The 26,248-nt window shown below is 41.9% G+C and overlaps 1 protein-coding gene across 1 annotated transcript in view; it reads left to right on the top strand.

Moving 5' to 3' along the window:
- Positions 1–26,248, top strand: part of KCNU1 (potassium calcium-activated channel subfamily U member 1) — a 121,419-nt gene that overhangs the window by 85,240 nt on the left and 9,931 nt on the right. The window contains 5 exon segments of the mRNA XM_036297221.1: positions 9,850–9,937; positions 13,630–13,854; positions 15,182–15,365; positions 21,721–21,792; positions 25,646–25,785. Coding sequence (XP_036153114.1) covers positions 9,850–9,937; positions 13,630–13,854; positions 15,182–15,365; positions 21,721–21,792; positions 25,646–25,785 — 709 coding nt within the window.

The following is a 26,248-nucleotide window of genomic DNA, read 5'->3' on the forward strand; positions in this document are numbered from 1 at the left end:
AACTAAGTAAACAATATCAGAAAGGCAATAAGTGACTTCTGAAAATTCCTTCTGGAGCTGAATTAGTTGGGGTAAGAGATGAGTCATTTAGATGGTTACTTTTTTAAAATATTATTGATTTTTTACAGAAAGGAAGGGAGAGGGATAGAGAGTTAGAAACATCAATGAGAGAGAAGCATCGATCAGCTGCCTCCTGCACACCCCATACTGGGGATGTGCCTGCAACCAAGGTACATGCCCTTGACCGGAATCGAACCTGGGACCCTTCAGTCCCCAGGCCGATGCTCTATCCAGTGAGCCAAACCAGCTAGGGCTAGATGGTTTCTTGATGGGAACAGCCTCAGCTTCAAGAAATTCAGATATTCATGTCACCTCTATAGTCCCACATAAGACAAGTCAAGGACTTGATGTTCAGCAGAAAGTTAATGCCAAATTAGAGGTGACCAGAATAGTATGAGCATTCTACTTATTTTCTTTTGTTCTGATTCATCTTTAATTTAAAGAGCTAAGGTGCAGGAAACATCTAAGTAAGAGCGCTTGTGACCTTCCTGCCTTATTAAGGCTGTCTCACCCTGGGACTCTTATCTCCCACTAAAAATCCTGACTCTTACCTTTCATCCCTAATAACAGCCTTATTTTAATCACTTCTTCTTGTTAAAGAACGCTAACCACAATCTTTTCCCTCCCACCAGAGACCCCTAACTCTAACTTTTCACCTTTAATTAAGGCACACCACTTTTTAAAAATAGCCATCATGTAACACATGGAGCAGAAGGAGGGCTCCATGTCATGAGTGATCCCAAGTGGCTTCCATCTCCATTATCTCCATTGCTTCTTGACAGGTCACTGGTGCTAAGTAAAATGTTATAATACTCAGGATGCCTTTATTCAACAGGCTTCCTTCCAGTGATGGCTTCCAGATGTGAGGAAATTTTAAAAGTCTGTGGCCCTCAACACATCATTAGGTCCTTCCAATGTTTCGAAAAATCTGTAATCACCAGCACACTAACAATTTGTCTCCATTCTGACATTTAGCCACAGGTATTTCAGAGAATTAAAGAAGGTGATTAAGAAAACTTTACAAATAACTTTCTATTTTTACGGGGGGGGGAGATCTAATAATATTCAGGGACCCTGGAATTTATTTCCTCTTCACAATTTATTCCCTTCCCATTTGACACCCCTCCCTTTATCTGACACACATGCAGACACACACATGTGCACACTCACACCAGTGACATTTTGATGGGTGCTAGTTTTTCCAGGTCCTAATTTCTTTTGGTGAGCTATTTCTGGTAATTGCCCTGGCCAACCCTTTCACCCCACTGCATAAGGAAAGCATTTTTGTCATGCTAATCTCTGACCCAGGCTTAATCCCATAAAACCTTAGAGACTATATCAGTATAATAAAAATATGAGCTAGTTTTCAGATATTTCAAATTTCTGCTTCCCACTTCCATATCCCACCAAAAAAAGTAAAAGAAAATCTTTTGTTTGAAGTTTGCATTTGTTTCCAGAGTGTGCTTTTACGGTAAAAGTGTGAGAGTAACTTATGTCATTGTTCAGATCCCAGTCCATAGAGTAACCTCTATGTTCACTATGTCATTTGGTATTTAGAAGGTGTGGGTGAGAAAGTGCATCTAAAAATGCAACCTCATGCTGTAAAGATTGGCTGAGGGAATTGTTCCCAATTAGATGTGAGGCTTGCCCTATGCCCTAGGGCCTAGGATCTTCTGCTCAGGGCACAAACTCCAGCCTTTATGAAAGGCACCTGCTGCTTGAGGTCATGCCTCATTTGTCCTCACATTGTAGGAAATCCAAAACGCAATATCCATAAAATATAAAGGCTTTAAATGAGGATCCATCTGGGGAATGGGTGAGGAAGAGGGAAGTTGTGTGTGTGTGTGTGTGTGTGTGTGTGTGTGTGTGTGTGTGTGTGATCTTTCTCATTGATCTCCCATCTGGTAACAATTTAAGTTCAGAGATGCCTCTATGCATGTTTTCACAGAATATACTCTGCAAAAAAAATTGTCAGTTTATACTCATCAGAAATAAAGCAAAACTTAGCAGAGATGCTCAAATGGGAGCTCAGATGTAATTTCTTAGAAACACCACCCTATTTTTGCCTTTACCTGGGCTAGAGCCACTCTGACCTTGGGTCTAACTTCCAAGCAAAGGAGTGGAAAAAATTCTTTGCAGGGATTTTAAATTGTAAACATTGAAAACAGAGGCCATGGCTTTGATAGACTCCATCTGTAAAGCAGCACTGAAAGACAAACAGAACACTCTTCACAGCTGATTTGGTTTACCCGAGAACACAGTTTACATTCTCCTGTGTAGACATTCATAATATCACACTGAATACAAAGATACCTTGAATTTTGGTATCTTAAATGTAACATTCATAATTTTTAAAAAATCACACCTACCATCTTTCCTATTAAAGTTTATGATTCCATCATGGCTCTTCAAAAGTCTTTGCATATGCAAAGAATCAGGTGAGAGGAACCAGAAGGAGGGTGGAAGATATAATTCACTGGGACCTGCTTCTCTTACAATATACAGGCTCTGGCCACCCAACTGTTTTTTCTTCCAGTGAACACCAGCCAAACTCATCTACATACATAGAGATGTGCACAGGTTTCTGAGAGCACCATAAAAAGTTTTCAGGACATAGAGTTTCAAGGTTTAGTCTTCCTTCCCCTTTCTTCCTCCTTCCCTAGGAGCTTTTTATATGAGCAGGGAAAAGTGTCCCCATTCTGGCAGTGGAGTGGCCAGTTGAGTACCGAAAGCCTCCTGTCCTGAGCAAACCAGAAGAGTCAGTCACCCCAGCCGCCCCACAAGGTTGTCCTATTCCCCCACCCCCGCTCCTGAGATTTTCCCACATGGCAACCAAAAGGGCATGGTGCTATAGAGACAGCCACACTGCCCTCAGTGTAGTCATGTCCCGTGAGATTTCAAGGCAGGTTATCTCTCATTTTACCCAGCAAAGGAGTCTCAGCATGGATTTCTGGTCAAGCTGGAGAGAGGCACTGAGCCTGGTGCATAGTTTCCCTTTCTAAAGGAGAAAGGAAGAGACCACAGAGGCCTTGCTAACGGGGAAGGTGGGCCATGCTCTCTGCCTTCCGGAGATTCTCTGTGGTCCTGAAAGTTTCTCAGAGCTCCCACGAGCCCTTTTCACTTGCTCATACACAGGTTCCTGGGGGAATGGACTATAAAATATTATACTTTTTTAAAACCATAAGTTTCTCTCCAAGGTAAAAATAATGCCGTGTAATGAGTAAATGGCAGCCAGGTGAAACCAGAAATATAAAATAGGAATGTGGCCATAAAAGTTCAGATTCTGAAATCTGACTATAGCATGTGTGTATGTGTGTAGGGATACATGTATATGTGTGTAAGATTTAGAGAGAGGGGGCAGGAGGGAAAGAGAGAAAATGATCAGGATGGAGTAGGAAGCACTGATTATACAACTTGCCCTCACACTTCCAAATTTTAGGTGATTTCTTTTTTCTCGATTCACAAAAGGTGGTGGCCAGAATTGAGATAAATGAGTATTTCCGTGTTGAGAACAAACTGAATAGCCTTGTCACTAAATACAAAGTCATTGGAGAGAGTACAGTTGCAGCCTTCAAGATACAAAATCCTCAGTAGCATCAAAGACATCCTGAGACTAAGGATTTTTCCCAAAGCTTGAACCAAGGAGGCCATGGAAACTCCTGGACACAGGGACACATTCCTCCTGTCCCCCCGAACCCTCAGCCAAGGGACTTGTCATTTTCTCTATGCTAAGACTTTGCGAAACTTGTTAATTTTATTTAACTCAAGCCTTGAGCAAAAGATATATTTTTTTTGCATCCAGGCCAGAAAACTCTTTGCTAAGAATTTACAAGCAACCAATGGGGTTTTAAGGTTTCAGATGGAATGGTCACAAGCCAGGATTTGCAATCACATCCAAAAATGAGGCCTGTAAAATAAAAAAAATAAAATAAAATAAAAACATAGGTAACTTTTGAACTTTCTAATAGGAATTGTGGGCAGTGGAGGATCTCACCCATTGGCTGTTCATTTTCAAGAATAATCAGAGTCAAGTCTGTAAGTTGGAGGAAACAATGACCCAGCACTGAAACCTACCCACCTTCTTAATAGAGGCTTTTCTGCATGGTTTATTCTCTTTCCCATCAGAAAGAGAATGAGCCACAATTGTAAACCAAAGGCACATTGTCCTTCATTTATATTCCCCTTTAAATGGTAGAATTGATACAAGGTAAGTTACTTTGGGCATGGCAGAATAATTCTCTTCAAAATAGTTCCACGAAGCTTAAAGGAAAGAGCCTGCCATCCTCTGCTGGGACGTGTTCAAATGTGTGCTCATAGCACATTGGCTTCCTGCAGGAAGGTCGCCTGAAGAAAGGCAGTCATCCACAAAGACAGCTGCAGGCTTCATTCACATGCTGCTCTGCACATCCACAAGCGTCCTGGCTATAAGAGCTGTTCTCTCCCACCACACGTGACCTATCAGCTTTCAGAGGTGGATGTCTGAGACATGACTAAGGATAGTTCAAGGTTCAAAGCCTCTTGGACGATGCCAGATGGAAGTACCATGCATTGCTTCTACAATAAGAAGTCTATCTTGTAATCAGTAAACCAACCCACCTTTCTCCCACAGATGTTCTACTCAGGGCCTTCTCAGATAGTTCCCACTGTATTCCTTGCTGGGCTATCTGACGTGGAAAGCCCCCTCACCTGGGAAGCTTCTACCTGTGGTTAGGATGTGGCTTTTCTCTTTTGTTCTGAATGACCTGGATGGTGCTGTGTGGCTACCTTTTCCTCCCATAGCACCAGCCTTTATGTTATAATCCCTGTTTCCAAGTTCTAAGACTGCTAATACTGCACATTCTCATAGATGATTTATTAGTCTCTTTAGGAAGGTATATTTCTGCAAGGATCATGTCATTTTCAAGACATATGGCAGAAGGGAGCTTTAGTTAAGGCATGGTGAACTAAATTACATCAGGTTTTGCTTTGGCAAGGACACCAGATGGATGCCTTTATGATGAAGTGGGTCTCCTCCAGCCTTTTCTTTTACGAAGGTCTCCAACAGGTGTTTCCTCTGAGGCATATCTGTTTTCCATAACATCAGAAGGAAAAAAGAAATGAATGAAGAATGAAGAAAGCTGTCTGTGACAGCTTGTGTACATAGATCTTGCTTTTATTATGATAGGAAAGTGTATAGTGAATGATTTGCTATTCTGAGTCAAGTTAAAATATGCTTGGGAGAAGAATATCTTCCATTTGCCAAAAGGGCATTTAATTTTCAGATTAAAGACTCTTCATTCATTATGGGTGGGAGGGTTGAGGAGGAGAAGTGTGGAAAAGCTGAAGAAAGTGACCAGAAGGAAAGTAGTGGCAGTTGTTTTAGACTTGAGTGTTGAGGGCAGTGTGTGGGAAGCCACCTCCCTAAAGGGAACTTGGTACATTATTTCAGCATCTGAGGGAAGGTGTTTAGGAAACTACACATGGAGAGAAAATAAGGTTCTATGAATGAGTAGTAACATAGTCAGTTCTCCAAATTCTGATAAGCATCAAAACCAGACTTGGGCTCTAGCTGTGTTGCCTTTAACAACCTTGGCATAAAGCCATCACCATGGTTCTGTCTGGTACCATTAAGAGAACCTGTGTGGGGAAGCCTGGGGAGGGGAGGGGGTAGGTGGAGGGGGTCAATGGGGAGAAAAGGGGGACATATGTAATACTTTCAATAATAAAGATAAAGCCAGAGAGAGAGAGAGAGGGAGAGAGAGAGAGAGAGAGAGAGAGAGAGAGAGAGAGAGAGAGAGAGAGAATGAGAATGCCTGTGTGGCTCTTAGGATTCTGGGTTGGGGCTCATGACTTAGGGATATTTAAACCCACCAAAAGGTATGTTAATTCAAATGAACAAGGTAACCCATTCTGGTCAAGCTGACTTTGAGGCTTACATCACAACATCTTCTGGCTAAGTAAATGACTAGAAGGTTATAAGTAGGTCTTAAATGGAGGGGAAAATAAGGATTGAACCTAGGGCTTGGCTGGTCTCATTAACAATTAGCCTCTATACTTTTCCAAACCCTTTGGCAATGCCCCAGTCCTCCCACTCCAGCTTCTCCATCTGGGTCTTCTCTCTGTCCAATCACTTTAGGTCTGATGCCTCAATCTCAGTTTACCTGAGTTATTTTGTCTGAAAGAAATATGACTTAAGATAGCAATTTAGAAACTAACCTGGTAAAAAGAGAAAATAAATGACTTGTCATTATGTTGGAGTCTGAGACTTTGGGCCAGGTGTTGAATTATAAGCTATATTAATTCACAGGGAGAACCCCTAACCCTTCAGCACAGAGAGAAATCGGTTGTATTGTTCCCAGGATGTACAGTAAAACCTCACAGGAGAATTCTGTCATAAGCTATTGATTGCCAGGGCAGAACCTATAGCATAAGACAGTATAGTGTATCTCAAAAGGGGTTTTAAGGGATAGTAAAAGATATTTTTAAATATAATGAAATAAGTGAGTACATAAGTAACTGTAAAAGTTTTTTTGGTGAAATAAGTGCGTGAAACACTGTTTTTATACAAACTTTAAAGGATTTTACTTTTGTAAAGCTTTTCAGAACCTTCATACGCTCAAGTGTAGTGTGGATCTCAAAGAGGCGATACTTTACTCAAAATTTATTGGACTACAGAACACAGTTCCTTAGAGCTTCTCCTGTTACTGATATTCCACAGAACATGTTTTTTAGAAAAGGCATTTGTGTTAAGATAGGATGGACGTATGATGCTGTGGTAGCAATTAATGAAATCCCAGTGGCTTAGCACAACAAGTGTGTATTTCTTGTTCATGTTGCATGTCCAACACAGGTCAAGCAGGCCAGGCACTCTCTTCCACATAGTCACTCGTGTACTCAGGCTGGTCATCTCTATGGCAGGTTAGGGAGAGCCTGAGAATAGCATGGGGGCTTTCACTTTGTCGGCTATCACTTCTCACATTTCACTGGCCAAAACAGGTCATGTGGCCCCTTCCCAAGGCCTATATCCTAAGGAAGGAAAGAATTGGATATTGTGAGCCCCCGTAATCTCAACCTCAGCATTATATTCAAACGCTAGCTTTATAATTCGTTAGCTCTGTGTCTTTTATCCATAAAATAAAGGGTGTTCTTTAAAATCTCTGGCAGAGACGGAAATGCTCATCAAATATTTCAATTGCTTCACACATTCCTAAACCCCCTTAAAGTTAGCAGGAGCCAAGTGACTAGTTCTGGCAAATGAAATATGAGCAGCAGTGATGTATGCTGCTTTGGGCCATAGCGTAAATACCTGGGCTTGATTCTCTAGTTCCTTTCTCTTCCCTTGCTTTAATGACTGAGGAGGATATATGTGCCAAGTGTGTTGCCTTAAGATGGTAGATAGAGCCTCTGTCCCCTTAAGACTTTGAATGGTTGTGGGGAGCAGACCCATCTGTTCAACTGAGTTACTATAGGTAAGAAATAACCAGTGTTGTGTTAAGCCCCTGGTATTTTGATGTCGTTTCTGCATACTATTCCTAGATTCTCTTGACTTAAATGGGTCCTTTTGAATATTAAATTTTCTGTGATTTTGAGAGTTTCTTTTATTCTCTAACAAGCAAATATTCATTCCTTAGGATGTGAGTGAAATTTTTCAAAAGATTGTCTAACCCTTTTTAGTGATTGAATATTTTATATGATAAACATTGTGTCTAATGGCAGTATGGGGTGATCACGTGGAGGGCTTTGCCAAGATCTAGATCAAGATTAGAGCAGAGTCTAGTCAAATGCGGATAGTGATGGCAGCTGTAAATAATGCAAAATGCATTTAATCAGAAAGGTCTCAACAGAGACCCATAGGAAAGGCGTCAAAAGGAGAGGGGAGGAAAACTGACTAAGGAGAGAGATGCTACCCATGCCTTGATCTCACAGACTTTAAAATTTTATGTTCAAGTTCCCAAAACACCTCTCATGATTTCCCCTAAGGAATAGTATCATTATGGTACTACTAGAGGCCCGGTGCACAAAATTCATGGGAGGGTGTCCCTCAGCCCGGCCTGCACCCTATCCAATCTGGGATCCCTTGGGGGGACATCTCTCTCACAATCCGGGACCGCTGGCTCCTAACCCCTCTTCCTGCCTGCCTGATCACCCCTAACCTCTCTGCCTGCCTGCCCCTAACTGCTTCTGCCTGTCTGCCTGATTGCCCCTAACCACCTCTGCCTGACTGCCTGATCACCCCTAAATGCTCCCCTGCCTGCCTGCTTGTCCCCAACTGCTTTTTCCTGCTGGCCTGATTGCCCCCAACTGCCCTCCCTTATTGGACTGATTACCCCCAACTGACCTCCCTGCCAGCCTGATCACCCCCAACTGCCCTCCCCTGCCAACCTGGTTGCCCACAACAACCCTCTCTGCTGGCCTGATCTTGCCCCCAAAGGCCCTCCCCTGCCGACCTAGTTGCCCCCAATGGCCCTCCCCTGCAGGCCTGGTTGCCCCCAACAGCCTTCCCCTGCTGGCCTGATCGCTCCTAACTGCTTCTGCCTTGGCCCCCACCACCATGGCTTTGTCCAGAAGGAAGTCAGACATCCGGAAGATGGCTGGTCGACCCAGTCTAATTAGCACATTACCCTTTTATTAGTATAGATAGATTACATAGGATAGGATTGCTTAAGTGTGGGGAGGTGGGGAGCCTTTTTTAGCAGGAGAAGATGCTCTTTGCAGCCAAAAATACATAACCCCTATATCTGGACTGATAGCCAGCCACATGCACTGTACTGCCAAACCAGTTATTAAAAAATTGAACCACTTTCTTACATCTTACACTAAACAGCTGTTGACCTTAAAACCCCTCCTCAGTCCCCACCTTAGGTTCTGCCTTAGCAGTTCACCCAGATTAGGTTCTGATTGGTTGGTTTCTATGCCAGTCAGTGTCAAAAGCTGCTCCTCCTAGGCAGCCATTGGTTCCTTGCAGGTAACTCAGATTTAGTTCTGATTGGTCAGTTTCTATGCCAGTCAGCATCTCTTGGCCTATCTCCAGGCCTATCTTCGGGCCTGATCCGCAACCTCCATGGAAGATGCTAATCAGGCCCTGACTCTCTCTCTCTGGGCCTGATCCAAAGCCACCACGGAGGCTGCAGATCAGGCCCTGCCTCTCTCTCTCTCTCTAGGCCTCACCAGCAGCCATGGTGGCTGCGGATCAGGCCCCAACTCTCTCTCTAGGCCTCTCTCCAGATCTGATCCACAGCCGCCTTGGCAGCAGTGAGGTTGTTACACCTCTGGCCGGGCCCCAGGCTGGAGGCATAATGACCTCGCTTCCCTGTCCCCCCACCCACTCCCCCGCCACCCGCCTGCCTGCCAGCTGCCAGTCTTGCTGTGATAGGGGCCTGTGGGCCACAGGGGCGGGACCAAGAGGTGCTCCATGCACTTCCTGGTGACCGTTTGGTCATTTCGGTTGTTATGGCCATTGGCCTTTTATTATGTAGATTGCTTAGAGGAAAATTAAGAGTAGAAATAACTACCTTCAAAGCATATATAAACTAAGGTAAAAGGACTGATGTGTCTGTTAAATACACAGAGATGCGCACACACACACATGCACACACCACAAAATCCTTGTGAATTTTGCCAAAAGTATATAGTAGGTCTTGAGCTATGATGTAGTCTGGACATTCAGCTCCTGGTGTCCTGTTCTGGAGTGTCAGAGACCAGAGGTTATTCTTCACTTTGGGCGCAAGGTTCTAATTAATTTCACATCTTGGCCATGTTTCACCAGAGCCCCATGTGGCCTCAGGCTAACTCTCCATTCTTCTTATTTAGGAGTCTTCTCAATGAAAATTCTGACTATCTTGATAGCAGCGGCATGTTTTACTGGTGCAAAGCAACGCATTTGGAAAAGGTGATTCTGGTAGGTGATCTTGCACCAATTCTCAAATAAAATATAGTTTCTCTTAGGGTAAATGATACTCTTCCACTAGTTATAAGTACCTGCCTTTTCTCTTTGTAAACTATGAATTTTGGAGGAAAAACACATACTTCACCAGCCAGATGAATGGTTTTCAGGGCTACAGATGTGATATTTGACAAACACTATGTGTATAAAATCCTGGGATTTAAAACAATTAGGTTCTTCAGCGACTTCTTCTCCCCTTTAACAGTTTAACTGAGTCAGTTATTCAGAATAATGTTCTCCTGAAACTTTACTGTTTTGCTAGTAAATCTAATTAATTTAAATGCACAAGGAAACTCCTTATTTACAAGAACTCTGCAGTCTTTCCTTTTTATAAAGTAACTAGAGGTCTGGTGCACAAAATTTGTGCACTCGGGGGGTGGTCCCTCAGCCCAGGCTGCACCCTCTCGCAGTCTGGGAGCCCTCAGGGGATGTCCGACTGATTGCTTAGGCCTGCTGCCCCCACCCACGGGCCTAAGCCATCAGTCGGACATCCTTAGTGCTGCCACGGAGTCAGGAGAGGCTCCCGCCACTGCCGCTGTGCTCGCCAGCCAAGAGCCCAGCTTCTGGCTGAGCAGCGCTCCCCTGTGGGAGCATACTGACCACCAGGCAGCAGCTCCTGCATTGAGCATATGTCCCCTGGTGGTCAGTGCGTGTCATAGCAACCAGTCGTTTTGCTGTTCAGTCGGTTTGCATATTAGCCTTTTATTATGTAGGATAAACATTTTCCTAATCTATTGGTTTTAAAGTTTGAATTTTCTATAGTAGTTTTTCTTAAAGCTGGCTATATTTATATGTAACACATAAGCCAAGCATGCATCTCCTAGATGCCTGCCCCCTACAACTTGGGTGAATCCTTATAGATATTAGAATCCTGTCTCTGTCCTCTCAAGTTAATGAACTCTGCTCACTGAAATGCCAGCAACTAAAATGTAAAAAGCCTTGAATCCTAGTGTAGGCTCTGAAACCTGCTTTCTGGATCTCCATCTATTCTCATTTTTCAGAATTAGAAACTCAATTATAATTTCAGTAGTTGGTAAATTTAACTAATAAAAGGGATTTGCTTGCATGTTGTATGAACCCTATATAATATTTTCAACTATGACTAATTGACATTTATGCATTTTTTTGCTTTCCGAAAGTAGTTCAGTTTGCTTTTTTTCCATTACACACACACACACACACACACACACACACACTCCTTGTCCTAGTGTCCTGACATAATATATCTCAATTTTTGTAAAAGCATGATCAGTCATTTGATCAGAAGCACAAAATTGTTAGAGCTGTCATATCAGCAAGAAGATTATTAGGGTTACTAAAACTCACTATTTTAGCAATTAGGTCTTATTCTAAACCCAACAAAATAAACACCTTTTGAGCAGGCAGCCAAACATGTTTTCAGTGGGAGGGAAATTTTTGGAAAGGTTGGGAAGTTGCTTGCAGATGGAGGTATCCAAGAGACCTAGAAACAGAAATAGAAGATGTTTTACCAGAACATACTTATGAAGCATGCAAACAGATTTATTTCTATGATAGCTATCTTCTTTGTGACACTTGGTGTGGAATATAGGTCAGAACACCAACTTGAGTCTTTGGTAAATATAGAAGGGCTTCTACTTTAAGAAATTGTAAGGGTTTTGAAACTTGTAACCCTATAGGAGAAATGTCCAGATTGAAAAACCCAGGGAGTCTTTGAGCTAGGTTTAGTTTACAGAAGGGTCAAGTGGAAGTGGTTGCTTTAAGTTACTTTGAACAAATAGTGCATGCTTTCCTTCCCCCAAAAGCCACCAACTTTCTTAACCAGAAGACAGTTTTGTGCCACAGTTTCTTGGGGAAATTGCCTCTCTAGCTGTGCCTATTAATGCACTCTGCCATGTATCTTGTTTCTAATTGTTTAGTTTGACTTAGAAGAGCAATGGTTGAACTATATAGACATGTTGCATTAAATACTGTTAGAGGCTTCATTATTCAAGTTAAAACTAATTGGTTTAGCTAGAGATGATTATTTAATAGATTTGGTTAAGATTGATATCACTCTTTAGGAAGACTTTCCAGACTAGTAGCTTGATTTCCCCTCATAGGGGGATTGCTTTTGGAAAGAGAGTATGTCTTATTATATGCTAATTTGACAGATTCTAATTGTTGAGATGTCAGTTGTTACTTATTTATCCTGTTAGATTTCATCAGCCCCTGTTTCATAGAAGCTTGTCATTTAACCCAGCTACAGACTGGCATGAGGGAGAATGGTATAGCTATTTGAAATATTCCGAGTCTTCAAGTGCTCAGGCATGTAAAACACACTAACACATGACATGCTTTTAAATACATTTAACTTGTTGTCCATCATCTTCCAAAAGTCTTCCTCTGAAAATCTAGGAATTCCCCACGATTCACATTTGATCAATAATTATTGAACAACAGTTAATGAGTCGAACACTGTACTTTCAATATATAATTTAGTTTCTACAGCAGGATTAACTTCTATTTATTTTTAAACCACTTAAACTTAAAGTCAGAGAGATTAAGTACTCTGTTCATACTCATACCACTAATGGCAAAACCAAAATACCAAACCAGATCCAGGGCATGCTCAACTTCATCCCACCTCCGTGAGAGTAGACCGTGACTCATTTCCTGAAAGATATCACAGAAAAGCTTGAAATAAATTTCCTTCAGGAATGCCATTCCTTTTTTAAAAAGTTATACTTATTACTTTTTAAAGTCTCTATGGATGGGAGGAAACTCTTATCTAAGTCTTCATCATGTATATTACTTTATTTTCAAATTAGAGCTATAGGAGAGATATTAATAGCTGGCAATGCCAATAATGGTATGAGACATATTCAAATGTTTGGGATCAAATGAAATTTTTATAGTTCCTAATTTCTTGTGCACTTCCCATGAGTAATTTTCTCAACTCTGCAAAGTGTCTATTGAATCAGCTCAACTTTTATAAAAACATGATCAATCATTTCATCAAAAGCACAAGATTGTCAGAGCTGCCACATCAACTAGAAACTATTAGGATTGCTGAAACCCACCATGTTAGCAATAGTCTTATTCTAATCTAAGAAAAATTGTTATTACATTTAAATACTAGGTTGAACCATGTAAAATTGCTGATATTCAACCATTCTTGACCCATAAAAAGGGAATTTCATATGGTTCAAACTAATATGTATTTTTATATGTATGAAAATCCACTGAAAACTGAAAGATGTTGGGCAACTTGATGTAATTTTCAGGGCTCACTGGAAGACATAAGTTTAGCAAAGGAATTTGGAATGTTTTAGTTTATTATTAAATCTTATCATAGCACATACAAGGCTAAACACATATAATGAAAATAAGATATTTTCCCCATTTGGTTCAGTGATTGAACTGAGGAATGATGCTGCTCTCAGTTTAATTGATGCACTCTAGGCTAATAGAAAACTTAAAAGGGGGAAATAAGATGGAATGCCAAAAAAAAGATCAAAGAATACTTGTCCCACCGTGAATAAGTACCATTTTTTATGAGCTGTTTGCAAAATTCTGTTATCCTTATGAAGTACTCCTGTGGATGTACCTCAAAGACTTTGGGTGAGGGGATGGAACCCTCTTTGTTGCTTCTAAAAATGACTACATTCTGACATGCTTATGCTTAGAAACGAACTGACAAGTCAAAACTTGAGTTTCGGAACCACATTGTGGCTTGTATCTTTGGAGATGCCCACTCAACACTGATGGGACTTCAGAATTTTGTCATGCCCTTGAGAGCTAGCAACTATCCTCGGCAGGAGCTGAAGGACATTGTGTTCATCGGGTCTCTGGAATACCTGCAGAGAGAATGGCGATTTCTCCGGAATTTTCCCCAGATTTACATTTTGCCTGTAAGTATCATATAAGGGCTAGTAAATATTTAGAATGGTAATAAATAGTACTACTACTACTAGTAGTAGTACTACTACTGCTAGCTTGCAGTCATATGGTGGTACCAGAAACTATTCTACGCATTTTACATATATTAACTCATTTAACCCTCAAAATACCTCTCTGAGATAGATTTTTTTAAAGATGTTGACCTTTAGGCGTGGATAAAGTAAGTAACCTGTCCAAGTGGTAGGACTAGGATTTAAATTCAGACATTATGCTCAGGAGCCACCATGCTTAATGTTGATAACCATGTTTTATAGTCTTTATATAAATAAGAGTTTCTCTGCATTTCTGAGCCTGATTCTGAGTTAATGGCTAAATCCAAGCTGATAGTGGCCAGTCTTTATGCTCTAACTTTCTCATCCTTTCTGGAGACACATCTTTTCTAGAACATGTAATGCCACATGGTCCCTGATAGATATATGGAAAGGAGGAATTAGGTTTACATTTCTGAGAAATAGGTCAGTTATGCATGTGGTATTATGGTTATAATTGTATTTACTCTAAACCCTCATAGGTCTGTATCCTATTATATGCAACCATTTCTTTGGATTTAAAGAAAACACATTATATGTCACATGAAATACACCAAAGTATTTGATTTTTATGCAAGAATGCTGGTGATGTTTAAGGAATATTTTTCAAACTTCAAAAATTGTTCTCCCAAGAATTTCATTTGTTGTTTTTTTTTAAAGTCACCATAAGTTTCTCCTCACCACCCCCTTAGATTAGTTCAAAGAAAGGAAAAAAAAAGACAATGATCAGAATTCTTCCAATCCAACTAATATTAGAAATTACCAATATTTGAGTCCAAGGTACCTGAAGGTGGGGTCAGATCTATTCCTATTTTTTCATCAATGAAAAAAAGCAACCACCACTTTGCTAGTTAATCTGGAACTGGCAAGTGGGGTCAGCTACAAGTGAAATTGTGATGATAGAAAATTTGCCTTTAGATCCATAACTTCTCCTTTTTCTGTCCCCCCCCCCCCTCCCCTTGACTACTGTTTCCCTTCTTCATTTCTCCCAATTGAGTCATTTAAATGGATTTAGGCTCCCCACTCTCTACCCTCCTTTGTCTCATCCCTATTAAGATTTTAATGATTGGTAAGGCTAAATGTGTCGGATACCAGGTAATGTGTCAGATACTTGTCTTAAAACCAAGTTGTTGGAAGCTGAAGAGTTGTTGGCTCAAAAATTATCACCCAGAAAGATCCACAACTGTGAGCCATGATATAAAATCTGTCCATCTGAGCGGTTCCTCCTCTGTCCCATTTCTCTCATTAGGGCTCTGCACTCTATACTGCAGACCTCCATGCAGTCAACATAGAGGAATGTTCCATGTGTGCTGTCTTATCCTCCCCACCCATGGCATCTTCCCAGACTTTAGTAGACTCACAGATCATCATGGCCACCCTCAACATAAGATCACTGCGGATAAGCTGCTCTTCCCCGACACCCTCAGAGGCAGGTAAGAACAATGCCCTGACAAGAAGAGGTTAGGGAGAATGGAATATGGAAAGAGCATTAACTTCTCTCTGAAGTACTTTAACCATGGGGAGGAGGAGTGGACAATTTAGTCCTTGGGAATCCTAAGTCAACTGAAAAATGATACCCATCTTCTACATGGAATGCATGTAGCACTTTTCCCATTTTAAGTAAGATCACAGAATTGCAAGTACTAACATTATTACTAATCAAATATCAGAGAAGATAGAACTTGGCATATTATTACAATGAATAGCAAGAATTATTATCATCAATGAAATTCTCATTGGATCTTGTAGATGTTCTAGTTATTATTTTTAGTTTCACGGTGGAGAGAACGAAGTATAATTTCTTTTGCTCTTTGAGATGCTTTCAATACATGAATTTTAGAATATTATCTCTAAGTTGAGATCTCTTCCAACTTCTGTAGAATAAAAATGTCACAATCCAACTTCAAAGTGGAATGAGATGGTGAGAAGAGATCTCTCCAGGATGGGAATTAGGTCTTTTCCTCCTTTGTGTTCCTCTCAGTACCTAGCACAGTTGTGGTCACTTAGGAGATGCTTAACACACTTATTGAATTGAAGCAAATGAGCCAGTGAACTGGACTCTTGAGTAGTTTACACACATTTTTTGTGCCCAAGATACGCTTGACCTAAGTTCCCACTGCAAAATTGTGGTTTTCCTCCCTGTTCCCCCCTCCCTACCCCCCAGAAAAAGCTTATATATTAGTCTACTTCTAAAAATTGACTACTGCCGCTGAACCTAATATGAAAGCCCTCTTACTGAAAAGTTTTCTGTATCTAAAGCAGATTTTCAATTCAAGTAAACCATGATTGGAGTTCTCTGGATCCAGCATTTCCCTTAGGGGTGTCAACCCTCTGTGTCAAGGTTGGGTACTCGTCCTCTGGACTCATAGCTGCCAACTATAGCTCTCCACTTTGCATGGAACTTGGAGAGGTCAGACAACTAAAGCATCATGAGGCTTTCATAATTACGGATGTGAATAAAAATCTTCATGAGTCAAACTGGGAAACCAAAAGAACTCTGACTGACTCCTAGGCACTGTTGCTAGGTGGGAAAATATACCATACTTAGGGCAAAGGAATAAACAAGTAATCTAGTCTAATCTTCTGTAGGTGAACTAAGTTAGCTATGTGACACACCCTCACTAAGTAACCAAACTCCACTCAGGTCTCAGGGTTTGAGCTTCTTTTGCAAAGAAGAACGAAAAGCAAAGCACTTCATAATGTCAAAGTACACTGAAAATCAGGACTAAGGAAGTGTGAGCCATACCTCTGCTGAGCAAATCTGAAGATGCATAAAATGCTGCTGTGTGCTGCACATAAATCCTTAGCTCAGCCATTAGGGTCACTTAGATTTACCCAATATTTGTGTGTGATATGGGCGTGAGTATGGTGTGGGGAGGGCTGTGAAGGGTGAATGTGTAGGAAGTGTGAGTATATGCATGTGTGGGTGCCTGTGTGCATCATCTTGCAACTTTCTATAACTGGGCAGAGAAGTGTTCATTTTAAGGGCAGTATCTTCAATATACAAATGAAACTGCCCACTCAATGAAAGCATGGGATAAACTGAACATCATTTAATCATCTGGGTGACTTGTCCTCCTTCTTATTATTTTTTTAATTTTATATCCTATATAAGCTAGAAAGATATAAGCTATAATTTCAAGTCTGATTTCCTTTTTATCTAGTGATTTTCATCCTCTCACTCATCCAACAAAAATATTTTGATTCTGTATGATGTGTCTAACCTAGTACAGTCTAGAAGGTTGCCCTTGAAGCAGCAACTTGTTGGATTGGTAGAAGGAGATAGAGGAGAGGGAAAAGGGACTGGAAAGGAGGAAGAGAAAATAAAGGAACATCAACGCACAAGGGTGGGCAACAGTAGATTTACAATTGTGAGTATGCAGAACACAGTTTGTCTCTGTATTATTATTTATTAATTATTGTATTAGTTGTATAACAAGTATCAACCTACTTTTGCCTACCCCTTACTTGTGCCATCATGAAACATGGATAGGTTCTTCCCCAAAGATAAAAGGGAAAGTTTAGAGAAAAATTATTCTGTAGGCCTAGTACCATTTCTTTAATGGGTGTCATACACACTTGTATGATGGGGAAATATAACTGCAGGCAGCTCTACTGGGCTACCTAACAGAAGTCGTCTAATCTGCTTATCTGGTGCTATAGCATCAGTCAAGTCACATTCTGAACATGTGTAAATAGCAAAGGACCAGTACTCAGAAACCTCACCAATTACTCTAGCATTATAGGAATCTACCTGAAGTTTATATATAGGCATCCTCAATCCACAGAGAAGCCTGGTAATATCTGCTTGCACCGTAAGAGGTAGAAATGGGACCACCCACCTCTCTGAGAGTCGACAGTGTAAAGCAGCGGTTCTCAACCTGTGGGTTGCTACCCCTTTGGGGGTCGAACAACCCTTTCACTTGGGTCTCCTAAGACCATCGGAAAACACATATATAATTACATATTGTTTTTGTGATTAATCACTATGCTTTAATTATGTTCAATTTGTAACAGTGAAATTGGGGGTCACCACAAAATGTGGAACACTATTAAAGGGTCACGGCATTAGAAAGGTTGAGAACCACTGGTGTAAAGGATTTTGAAATTCTGTAAGGAGGCAGAAAACGTCTCCCCAGCTGATCATCAACATAAGACGAGTTGATGGGCAGTTTTCTTTCTCTTTCTCTAGGACTGTGGTTCTCAACAAGGGGCAGTTTCACACCCCAGAAGTCATCTGACAATGTCTGTAGACAGTTTTGTCACAACTTGGAGGAATGCTATTGGCATCTAATAGGTTGAGGTCAGAGATGCTGCTAAACATCCTACAATGCACATGACAACCCTACATGACAAATACCTTTTTGGCTCAAAATCTCAATAGTAATGAGATCAGAAATCTCACTCTAGTATATCTGATGAGCCTTTTCTGGGATCAGTGGTCCTTTCTCCATCTTCACAATCATGATAAACTTGTACATGAAGCCCATCTAGGACCACAGTGCTACTCCATGTAGTGATTCTCCCAGGGACGTTGAGGGTGTGGGGACAGCAGAGGGCAGAATCTTGGGAGGGTAAGAATACCGGGCCTCCTGGCCATCTCCATGGAAAGCTGTAGGTTTTCCAGTGATGCTCTAATTGCTGCCCTGTCACATCACAAGAAGAACAGGTTGGCAAACCTAGGTACTGAACTAAATAATCTGTGGCATAATCTAAACATATAACGGTAATTAAGTCTGACAACTTAATATGCTACTGAAATTTAAATGTACTGTAGTAATCTACAATTAAGCACTCTTTTGTAATAGTAGCCTGCCAGCCAGGAAGATTTCAGGTATAATGCTGTGTATTATGAGCTCCCGGAAATATTGACATTGGTACAATGCACCCAGGCTATGATCTGACACATATTCCAATTAACCATTGCTCCACAAGAGGAAATAGAGCTAAGGTGTTTGCTGTCCTTCAGATGGTGTCAAAAGCAGACACTCAGCCAACCCAATGCGAACACATCTGTATCCAATAAGGACATTTAACTTCGAAAGCCAAGATGATCCAAACCCTTTTCTAGAGGGAACTGGAATCAGAAAGTGGGGTTCAAAGGAAGACTGCCCCTTTGAGGGAAACTGGCCTCAATATTTTACTGGACGTGTCAGCCAAACCCTGAATATTTTATTAGGGCTACAAAGTGGCCCTTAAAAGGGCCTAGGCTTTGAAGTTGGTGCCGATTGGGGTATGAAAAACCATCCATCATTTACAGGCCATTTAACCTTGGGCAAGCTATGTAAACCCTGAGTCGGTTTCTTCAAATGTGATCTAACTATATTGATTCACAGATTTGTTGTGAGCCTGGTATAATTCTTATCTCCTTATAGCTTGTACTGCTCACAGCAGCCAGAGGGACCTTTTACAAGTATTTATCAGATCATGTCAGTTCCCTGCTTAAAACCCCATAGTGATAACCCATGGCAATTATAGGAAAATAGGGTCTTGCAGGCCCGAAGGGAGTTTGAATTTTCTTCCACTTCATTCTGTTTGTACTGGCTCTTTCCTGCCTTAGGTCCCTTTTCCCATTACCTCTTCCTGGATGGCTTTTTCTCACCTCTCAGGACTCCATTCCAAGTCAGAGAAGCCTCTCTTCAAACCCTATCTAAAATCATCTGTGCCACTCAATCACTAGCCCCTACAGTTGTGTTTTGTTTTTGTTTTCACAGTATGTATCACTACTTGAAAATGCATATTTTGTATTTGCAACGCGTGCCATGTAACTGGGGCAGGGATTCCACAGTCCTAGGTGCAATAGATACTCTTAAAATCTGGAGAAGGAAGAATGGAAAGGAGGGTAAGGGGCACCCAGCAAATAATGCATAGTACAGTCTGAGGATAAGGCAGAATCTCAGTTCCCCCAGGACTTCCTGTATCCTGGAAATCCCAGAGGTATTTTTTTAAGAAAAACAGTTTATGGTGTTCAGATTCATCACAACTAAGATTCACTGGTGAATTAGGACATCTGAGCTCTAGCTATCGATGTGAACCTTGCTCTTTTTTGAGCTTTATAACATAAGTTTCAGGTGTACAGCATCATTTGATATCCATGCTCACCACCAAAAGTCCGTTTCTGTTTCTCACCATCTATTTTACCCCTTTTACCCATCTCACACTTCCCCTACTGGTGACCACCAATCTGTTGTCTGTGTCTGAGAGTTTATTTTGGTTTTATTTGTCCATTTGTTTCTCTGTTGTTGTTGTTTTTAGATTTTTCTGTTTTAGATTCTATATATGAGTAGAATCATATGATTTGTGTCCTTTTCCATCTGACTTATTTCTCTTAGCAAAATATCCTCAGGTCCAACCTTCCTCCTAAACAGCTGTGTGAACCATGTTAGCCCTCGGGGCTTCCATTTCCTCACCTGCATTCCCAAGGTCACCACCAGTGCTGACTGTACCCAAGTGTGTTGGGCTCTTCCTTTGCAGCTTCAGTTTTTACCTCAAATCCTCCTAGAAGCATGACTCGGAATTTCAGTGGCTATTAGAAATATGTTCACCTCGACTTTCCATTAACAAGAAGTGGCCATTTTACTGAGTATTTCCTGGGGGAGATGGAACAGGTGGTAAATACTGCAAAATATAGCTTTTTTTTCTGACAGAAATCTCCCCTTAGGTTTTCTCTTCTCCCCTGTCCCATCACCCTCCTTTTATCTGTCCCTCAGGCTGTCTTACCTAACCTACTCACTTCATTTCACATCTCACTCTCCCCACCTATCACTTCCCTGGCTCAGTAAACAGAGGACCTCCAAATATTTCACCTTCTTCCTAGGAAGCAGGGGATTTTAATTAAAAGCAGAGTTTTAACTTTCACAGTATTTTTGCATTCTCAGAAAAATTACAAAAGGTAGCCAACAGTTTTAAAACATAACTTCTGATGAGATAATTGTGTGCTTGTTTTTTAAACTGGTCCCCAGCTTCCTTTTTCTTTCTTTACTTTTTTTTTTTTTTTTTTTTTTTTTTTTTTAGTTTAACTTGCGGACCAAAACTCTAGTGTTGAAACTCTTCATAGTCCACTGCCTGATAAGGCTGTTTGGGGCCAGTGCTGTGCATCGGCTCTTTCAGAGTCAGGGCTCACAGAGGAAAATGAAGGGACTCACCTCCTGACCCAGGAGGGAAATCTGTCTGTAAACTGAACACAAAGGGCAAAGATGACAAGTGGCAACCCAACCCCAGTCTTTAAGGAACTCCCAAGGCATTCTAGGCTGCAAGAGGCCAACCAGAGACGGGAGGCAGCCAGTTCTGCTGAAGAAGAAAGAAGATGTGAATAGTGTCTGGACCCAGAGAAGCTCTCAAAGAGGCAGATAGCACCAGCAGCCGAAACCACTTGCAGTGTTACCAAGCGCACGCACAGAGCAGCACTGCCTGCTTATTCATACTTTCCTAGCAGTCCTACAAGCAAATGGATGTGGTTAAAGGTACAGCCTGTCTGAGCCATTACCCACACTGTGGAGAACAATCATATTTTACTTATGTTATCAATAAGCAAATACTGGTAAAGCTTACTTACACACACACACACACACACACACACACACACACACACACACACACACACACACAAACACACACACACACACAGTGTCCCAAAACTAGATGCCAAGGATGCCCAAATATTTTATTTCTCTAAATAAATAAGTGGACTTTGCAAAGCACTCAGTTGCAGAGTATCTTTCTCCATCCTTGTCTCATTTTTTGCATTTATCAATCTCTTTTGTTTTCTGTTGTCCTCTGTGTCTACAGATGAAGTTTCACACTGCCTCGGTGAATCTCGGAAGTCATGTTGCCGAAGAATCCCCATCCTCACTGAATTGAGTAAGTCCTGTTTCAAGGAAAATACAAGGGAGAAACCTATTTGATCCAGAATTGATGTCCCAGGGTTCTTTTTAAAATTCACAGTCCAAGGACTGAAGAAGCAGAATGGGGCCCAAGAGTATTAAGTGCTTGATAGGACATTACACTGGCTTTTATTTTTTTTATTTTTATTTTTATTTTTTTTACTGGATTGGTGACATGACCCGGCAGAGCCTGCTGCATTTGGGTATCAGGGTGCAGGAATACCATCTGCGTTTCCCATTCCCAGTTCCCAGGAGACGGAGACCAGCAGCTGGCTCACTCTTATTCAGAGGGAATCTCCCATGGGAGGGACATGAACTTGAAGACTCACAAAAGGGATCTTTCTATACCAACCTATCTACCCGCCTGGGACTTTAAGTCAGTCACCTTCCTTTACTATAGTGATACCAGGGCCAGCACTAGGAGGTACCAAGGTGCAGACTAAAAGGTGACACTCACTCTCAGAGTCCTTCAATTTTGTGTCCCTTGTGTCATCTTAACTTCAGTCCTGAGTGGTGGTCTTCTAAAAAGGGAATACTAGGTGCAGAAATATCAGAATAAGCTGTTATCTCTCACCAACACCTTATGGAAAATGCACATTAGGAAATGTTCCTGGATGTGAGGACCCCTGGAAGCAGAAAGCAGGGTAGGGAAGGTGCCCTTGTACTTTGGGGCAGGAGGGGTTGGGAGGCACTAGGGCAGTGGTTCTGAACCTTCTGGCCCTTTAAATACAGTGCCTCATGTTGTGACCCAATCATAAAATTATTTTCGCTGCTACTTCATAACTGTAATGTTGCTACTGTTATGAATCGTACTGTAAATATCTGATATGCAGGATGGTCTTAGGCGAGCCCTGTGAAAGGGTCGTTCGACCGCCAAAGGGGTCGCGACCCACAGGTTGAGAACCACTGCACTAGGGGCTTAATACTGTTAATAACTGATGAGAGAAGGGTAAGATGCCAAAGAGGGGAACAGTGTCTTCCACACATATTAGACCAACTCAAAGACAATCCATTAGCTGGTCCTGGGCATGCAATTTGACTGGATTCTATTGTATAGCAACATCCTTAATAGGCATTTTATGACTTTGAGTAAGCTGAGTGAGACTTACACCAAACTGGATAAACAAACCTCTTGGTCCCAGGAAGGGAGCAAGGGACATAGAGAGGAATCATAGGCGACACCACCATGTGACCTGGGAGTGACAGTGCAGCAGAAGGGAAATAGTCTGTTCACAGTGAATCCTGGAGCAGCAGCTCTTCAAATTCAGCTCTGAGGATCTCAGCTCTCTCGCTTTTGAAAAATCTATATTTTTGTTGATTTTATGGAGAGGTAAGGAGAGGGAAAGATCAACACCCATTGCTTGCCTATTGTATGCCACCTGCTGGGAGTTGAGCCTACAACCCAGATATTATGTGCCTGAGTAGGAATCAAACCAGGAACCTCTTGGTCCATGGGACCACTGAGCCACACCAGCCAGGCAGGATCTCAACTTTCTTGAGCCTGACTGGTACCAGCCAGCCTATTTGTTTAAGCCAGTGGTTGGCAAACTGCGGCACTTGAGCCACATGCGGCTCTTAAGCCCCTTTGAGTGTGGCTCTTCCACAAAATACCACATGCGGGTGCGCATGTACAGTGTGATTGAAACTTCATGGCCCATGTGCAGAAGTCAGTATTTTGGGGCCCAAGAGCCGCATGTGGCTTGTGAGCCGCAGTTTGCCGACCACTGCTAAGCTGTTAGCTCCAGGTTTTTATTTTATTTTATTTTTATTTTTTAAATCCTCACGTAAGGATATTTTTTTCATTGACTTTTAGAGAATGAAAGGCAGGGACAGAGGGAGAGAAACATTGACATGAAAGAGATACATCAATTGGTTGCCTCCTGCATGGGCTTAACCAAGCCTGGGAATGCAGCCTGCAACTCAGGTATGTGCCCTTGACCAGAATCAAACCTACAGGCTGACATTCTATCCACTGAGCCAAACCAGCTAGGGCTTAATTTTATTTTTCTACCCTTTTGAACCATCTCTAACCCTGAGGTGCAGCCACACTAAGGACACTGATTAGAAGACTACAATGTAAATTAGAGTTACTGGGAGGGAACCCGACAGGTGCTCGCTGGCCCAGAGTGCATCTGGTCACTCCTGAGGGACTTGCAGCTTTGTTCAACTGAAGACTTTCTGGCACCAGGCGGCCCTTGTCAGATTAGCTTAACAAATCACCTGCCAGCTCACTGTTTTTTGTTCTTTGGCCGTCTGGAGAGGGTCACAGTGACATGGGAGCCACAGATCCTACTGCCAGTACTTAGATACAGAATGTACAGTGGCCTTCAGGAAAATGCCTGGGAAAGCTGAGGCCCTGGGTTTAGCATGACACAGAAGGATTTGGACAAGGGCTCCTGGGATGTGGTGTGTGTGTGTGTGTGTGTGTGTGTGTGTGTGTGTGTGTGTGTGTGTTGAAGGTTGGCAATGCAAGAAGAGGAAATTGTGTGTGCTTAGGAATTGTGGGTTGGCACTAGTCAGACCTTGCTCTTTATCGTTCTTCAAAGAGAATGATTCACTAATATTAGCAGTATATCACTTCTCCCAAACTTACTAAGGAGTAATTTAAAGAATTAGGGAACAATCCAGTCTCAGGAATGTATTTTGAGTGGTATGCCCAGTAGATTTGTGTTGATCTGTTTATCACTGACGAGAGCTGGGAAAGGTCTAAGAGAGTTTATGCTACTTTCAGACTAACAAGTTAACCTGCCACAGTTACATAGATGCTGGCAGAAGACACAAAACCACTGAGTCAGAGACACAAAATAGTTACTCAGAATGACAGCAGTAGCCTCAACAATTTTGTGCTGGTTATCCATTCTCACCAGGTGACATGAAAAGGGCCAAGTGATACCTGTACCACCTTTATAAGAGAGGAACTGAACTCTTTCATAATGGACAGTGAGCATGCCTTCTCTTTACTCTAGTGGGAGACATCATCTCTGTCTTTCAATGCTATTCTCAGTGCAAACATTTTTAAAGCAGTAGACTTAGAACAAAGGCCTTCGGTGCCTCTGCTGGCACTCTAGCAAGGACCCGTTCTATTACTTCAGAGGCTGCTCACTGGGGTCTGAGCCCCAGCCCCGGGCCAGTAAAGATATGCTAATGGGTAACATGGCTACTGCTGCACTAGCCTCAATTAGAATAATTTTTCAGAGCCCTTGCTACTCAAAGTGTAATCCATGAATCAGCAGGAATAGCAGCAGTAGCATTTGGAAGCTTGTTGGACATGTAGACTCTCAGGCCCCATCCTAGAACCACTGAATCAGAATCTGTATTGCAATAAGATCCCCAGGTGATTAATATGTGCATTAAATTTTGACAGGTACTGCTTTAACTCATTCTGGACCCAGATAATCTAGGAACCCAAGTAAACACCAAGCCACCTGCGGCATAGAATTATGACAAGGACTACAACTGGAGTGACCATATGCTCCTAGTTATGCCTAGTGAGACTGCCCCCTTTTACTTCTAAAGTGTCCTAGTTTGAAAGATAAATTATATGAGGGTGACAGTCTGGACACTTGCCTGGAGAAAATGAGCCTGAGGTACAAGGATATACCCTTGACGATGAAGGTGCCCAAGAGGGATTCATATCTTTAAGGGATAAAGAAGATGCTTGGAAAGAAAACATGTCCTGAAGTAGGGGCAGGTCCCACATTGATGCCAAAGCAGGCATCGGACCCTTTCATCAAATGCTCACACCTTGGTCTGCATATATTCTTAAGACAATTCCTGTATTCTTAAACTTGTCTGCCTGTCTTTCCCTATTTGCCTCTTTTGCCTTGCAGAAAATCCTTCCAACATCCACTTTATTGAACAGCTTGGTGGAATGGAAGGGCACCTCCCAGGAACAAGCCTGCATCTCAGCACCTCCTTTTCCACGGGCTCGGTCTTTTCTGGCAGCTTTTTGGATTCCCTCCTGGCCACGGTAAGTGCAGCTAAGCTGAAGAGCCCCCAGGGCCAAGTCCCTGGCCCAGGAGAGAGTGGATGCTTAGGGCCTGGGTAGATGATGATAATGTCTCACAATTCTAAAGTCTCTTTGACTTTTCAAAAATGCTTGTTCACATACAGTATTTCATCTTTTCTCACAACTACGTGGTAAAGACAGCAAAATCTTTACATTTTCAAGATTAAAAACGTAAGAGCAGGAACACTTAATACCAGGGGGAACGAGCGGGTCTGCAGTGCGTCTGCCTTTCAGCTTCCAGTGCCTCGGCCCTTTGGTGTCAGAGCTTAAGAGATGCTGTTTTCTCTTCTCTTTAAAATATCCCCAAAGCTCATGTGGAAACCATCCATAAAGGGGTTCGGAGTTCAAGGCGAAGCTTTGGCCTTTGGTGGTGTGAGTCTTGTTCAGAGCTAAGTCAGATCTCCCCCTCCACTACCCTTCCCTT

The sequence above is a fragment of the Myotis myotis genome, unplaced genomic scaffold (assembly GCF_014108235.1).
Source record: "Myotis myotis isolate mMyoMyo1 unplaced genomic scaffold, mMyoMyo1.p scaffold_m19_p_3, whole genome shotgun sequence".
Taxonomy (NCBI): domain Eukaryota; kingdom Metazoa; phylum Chordata; class Mammalia; order Chiroptera; family Vespertilionidae; genus Myotis; species Myotis myotis.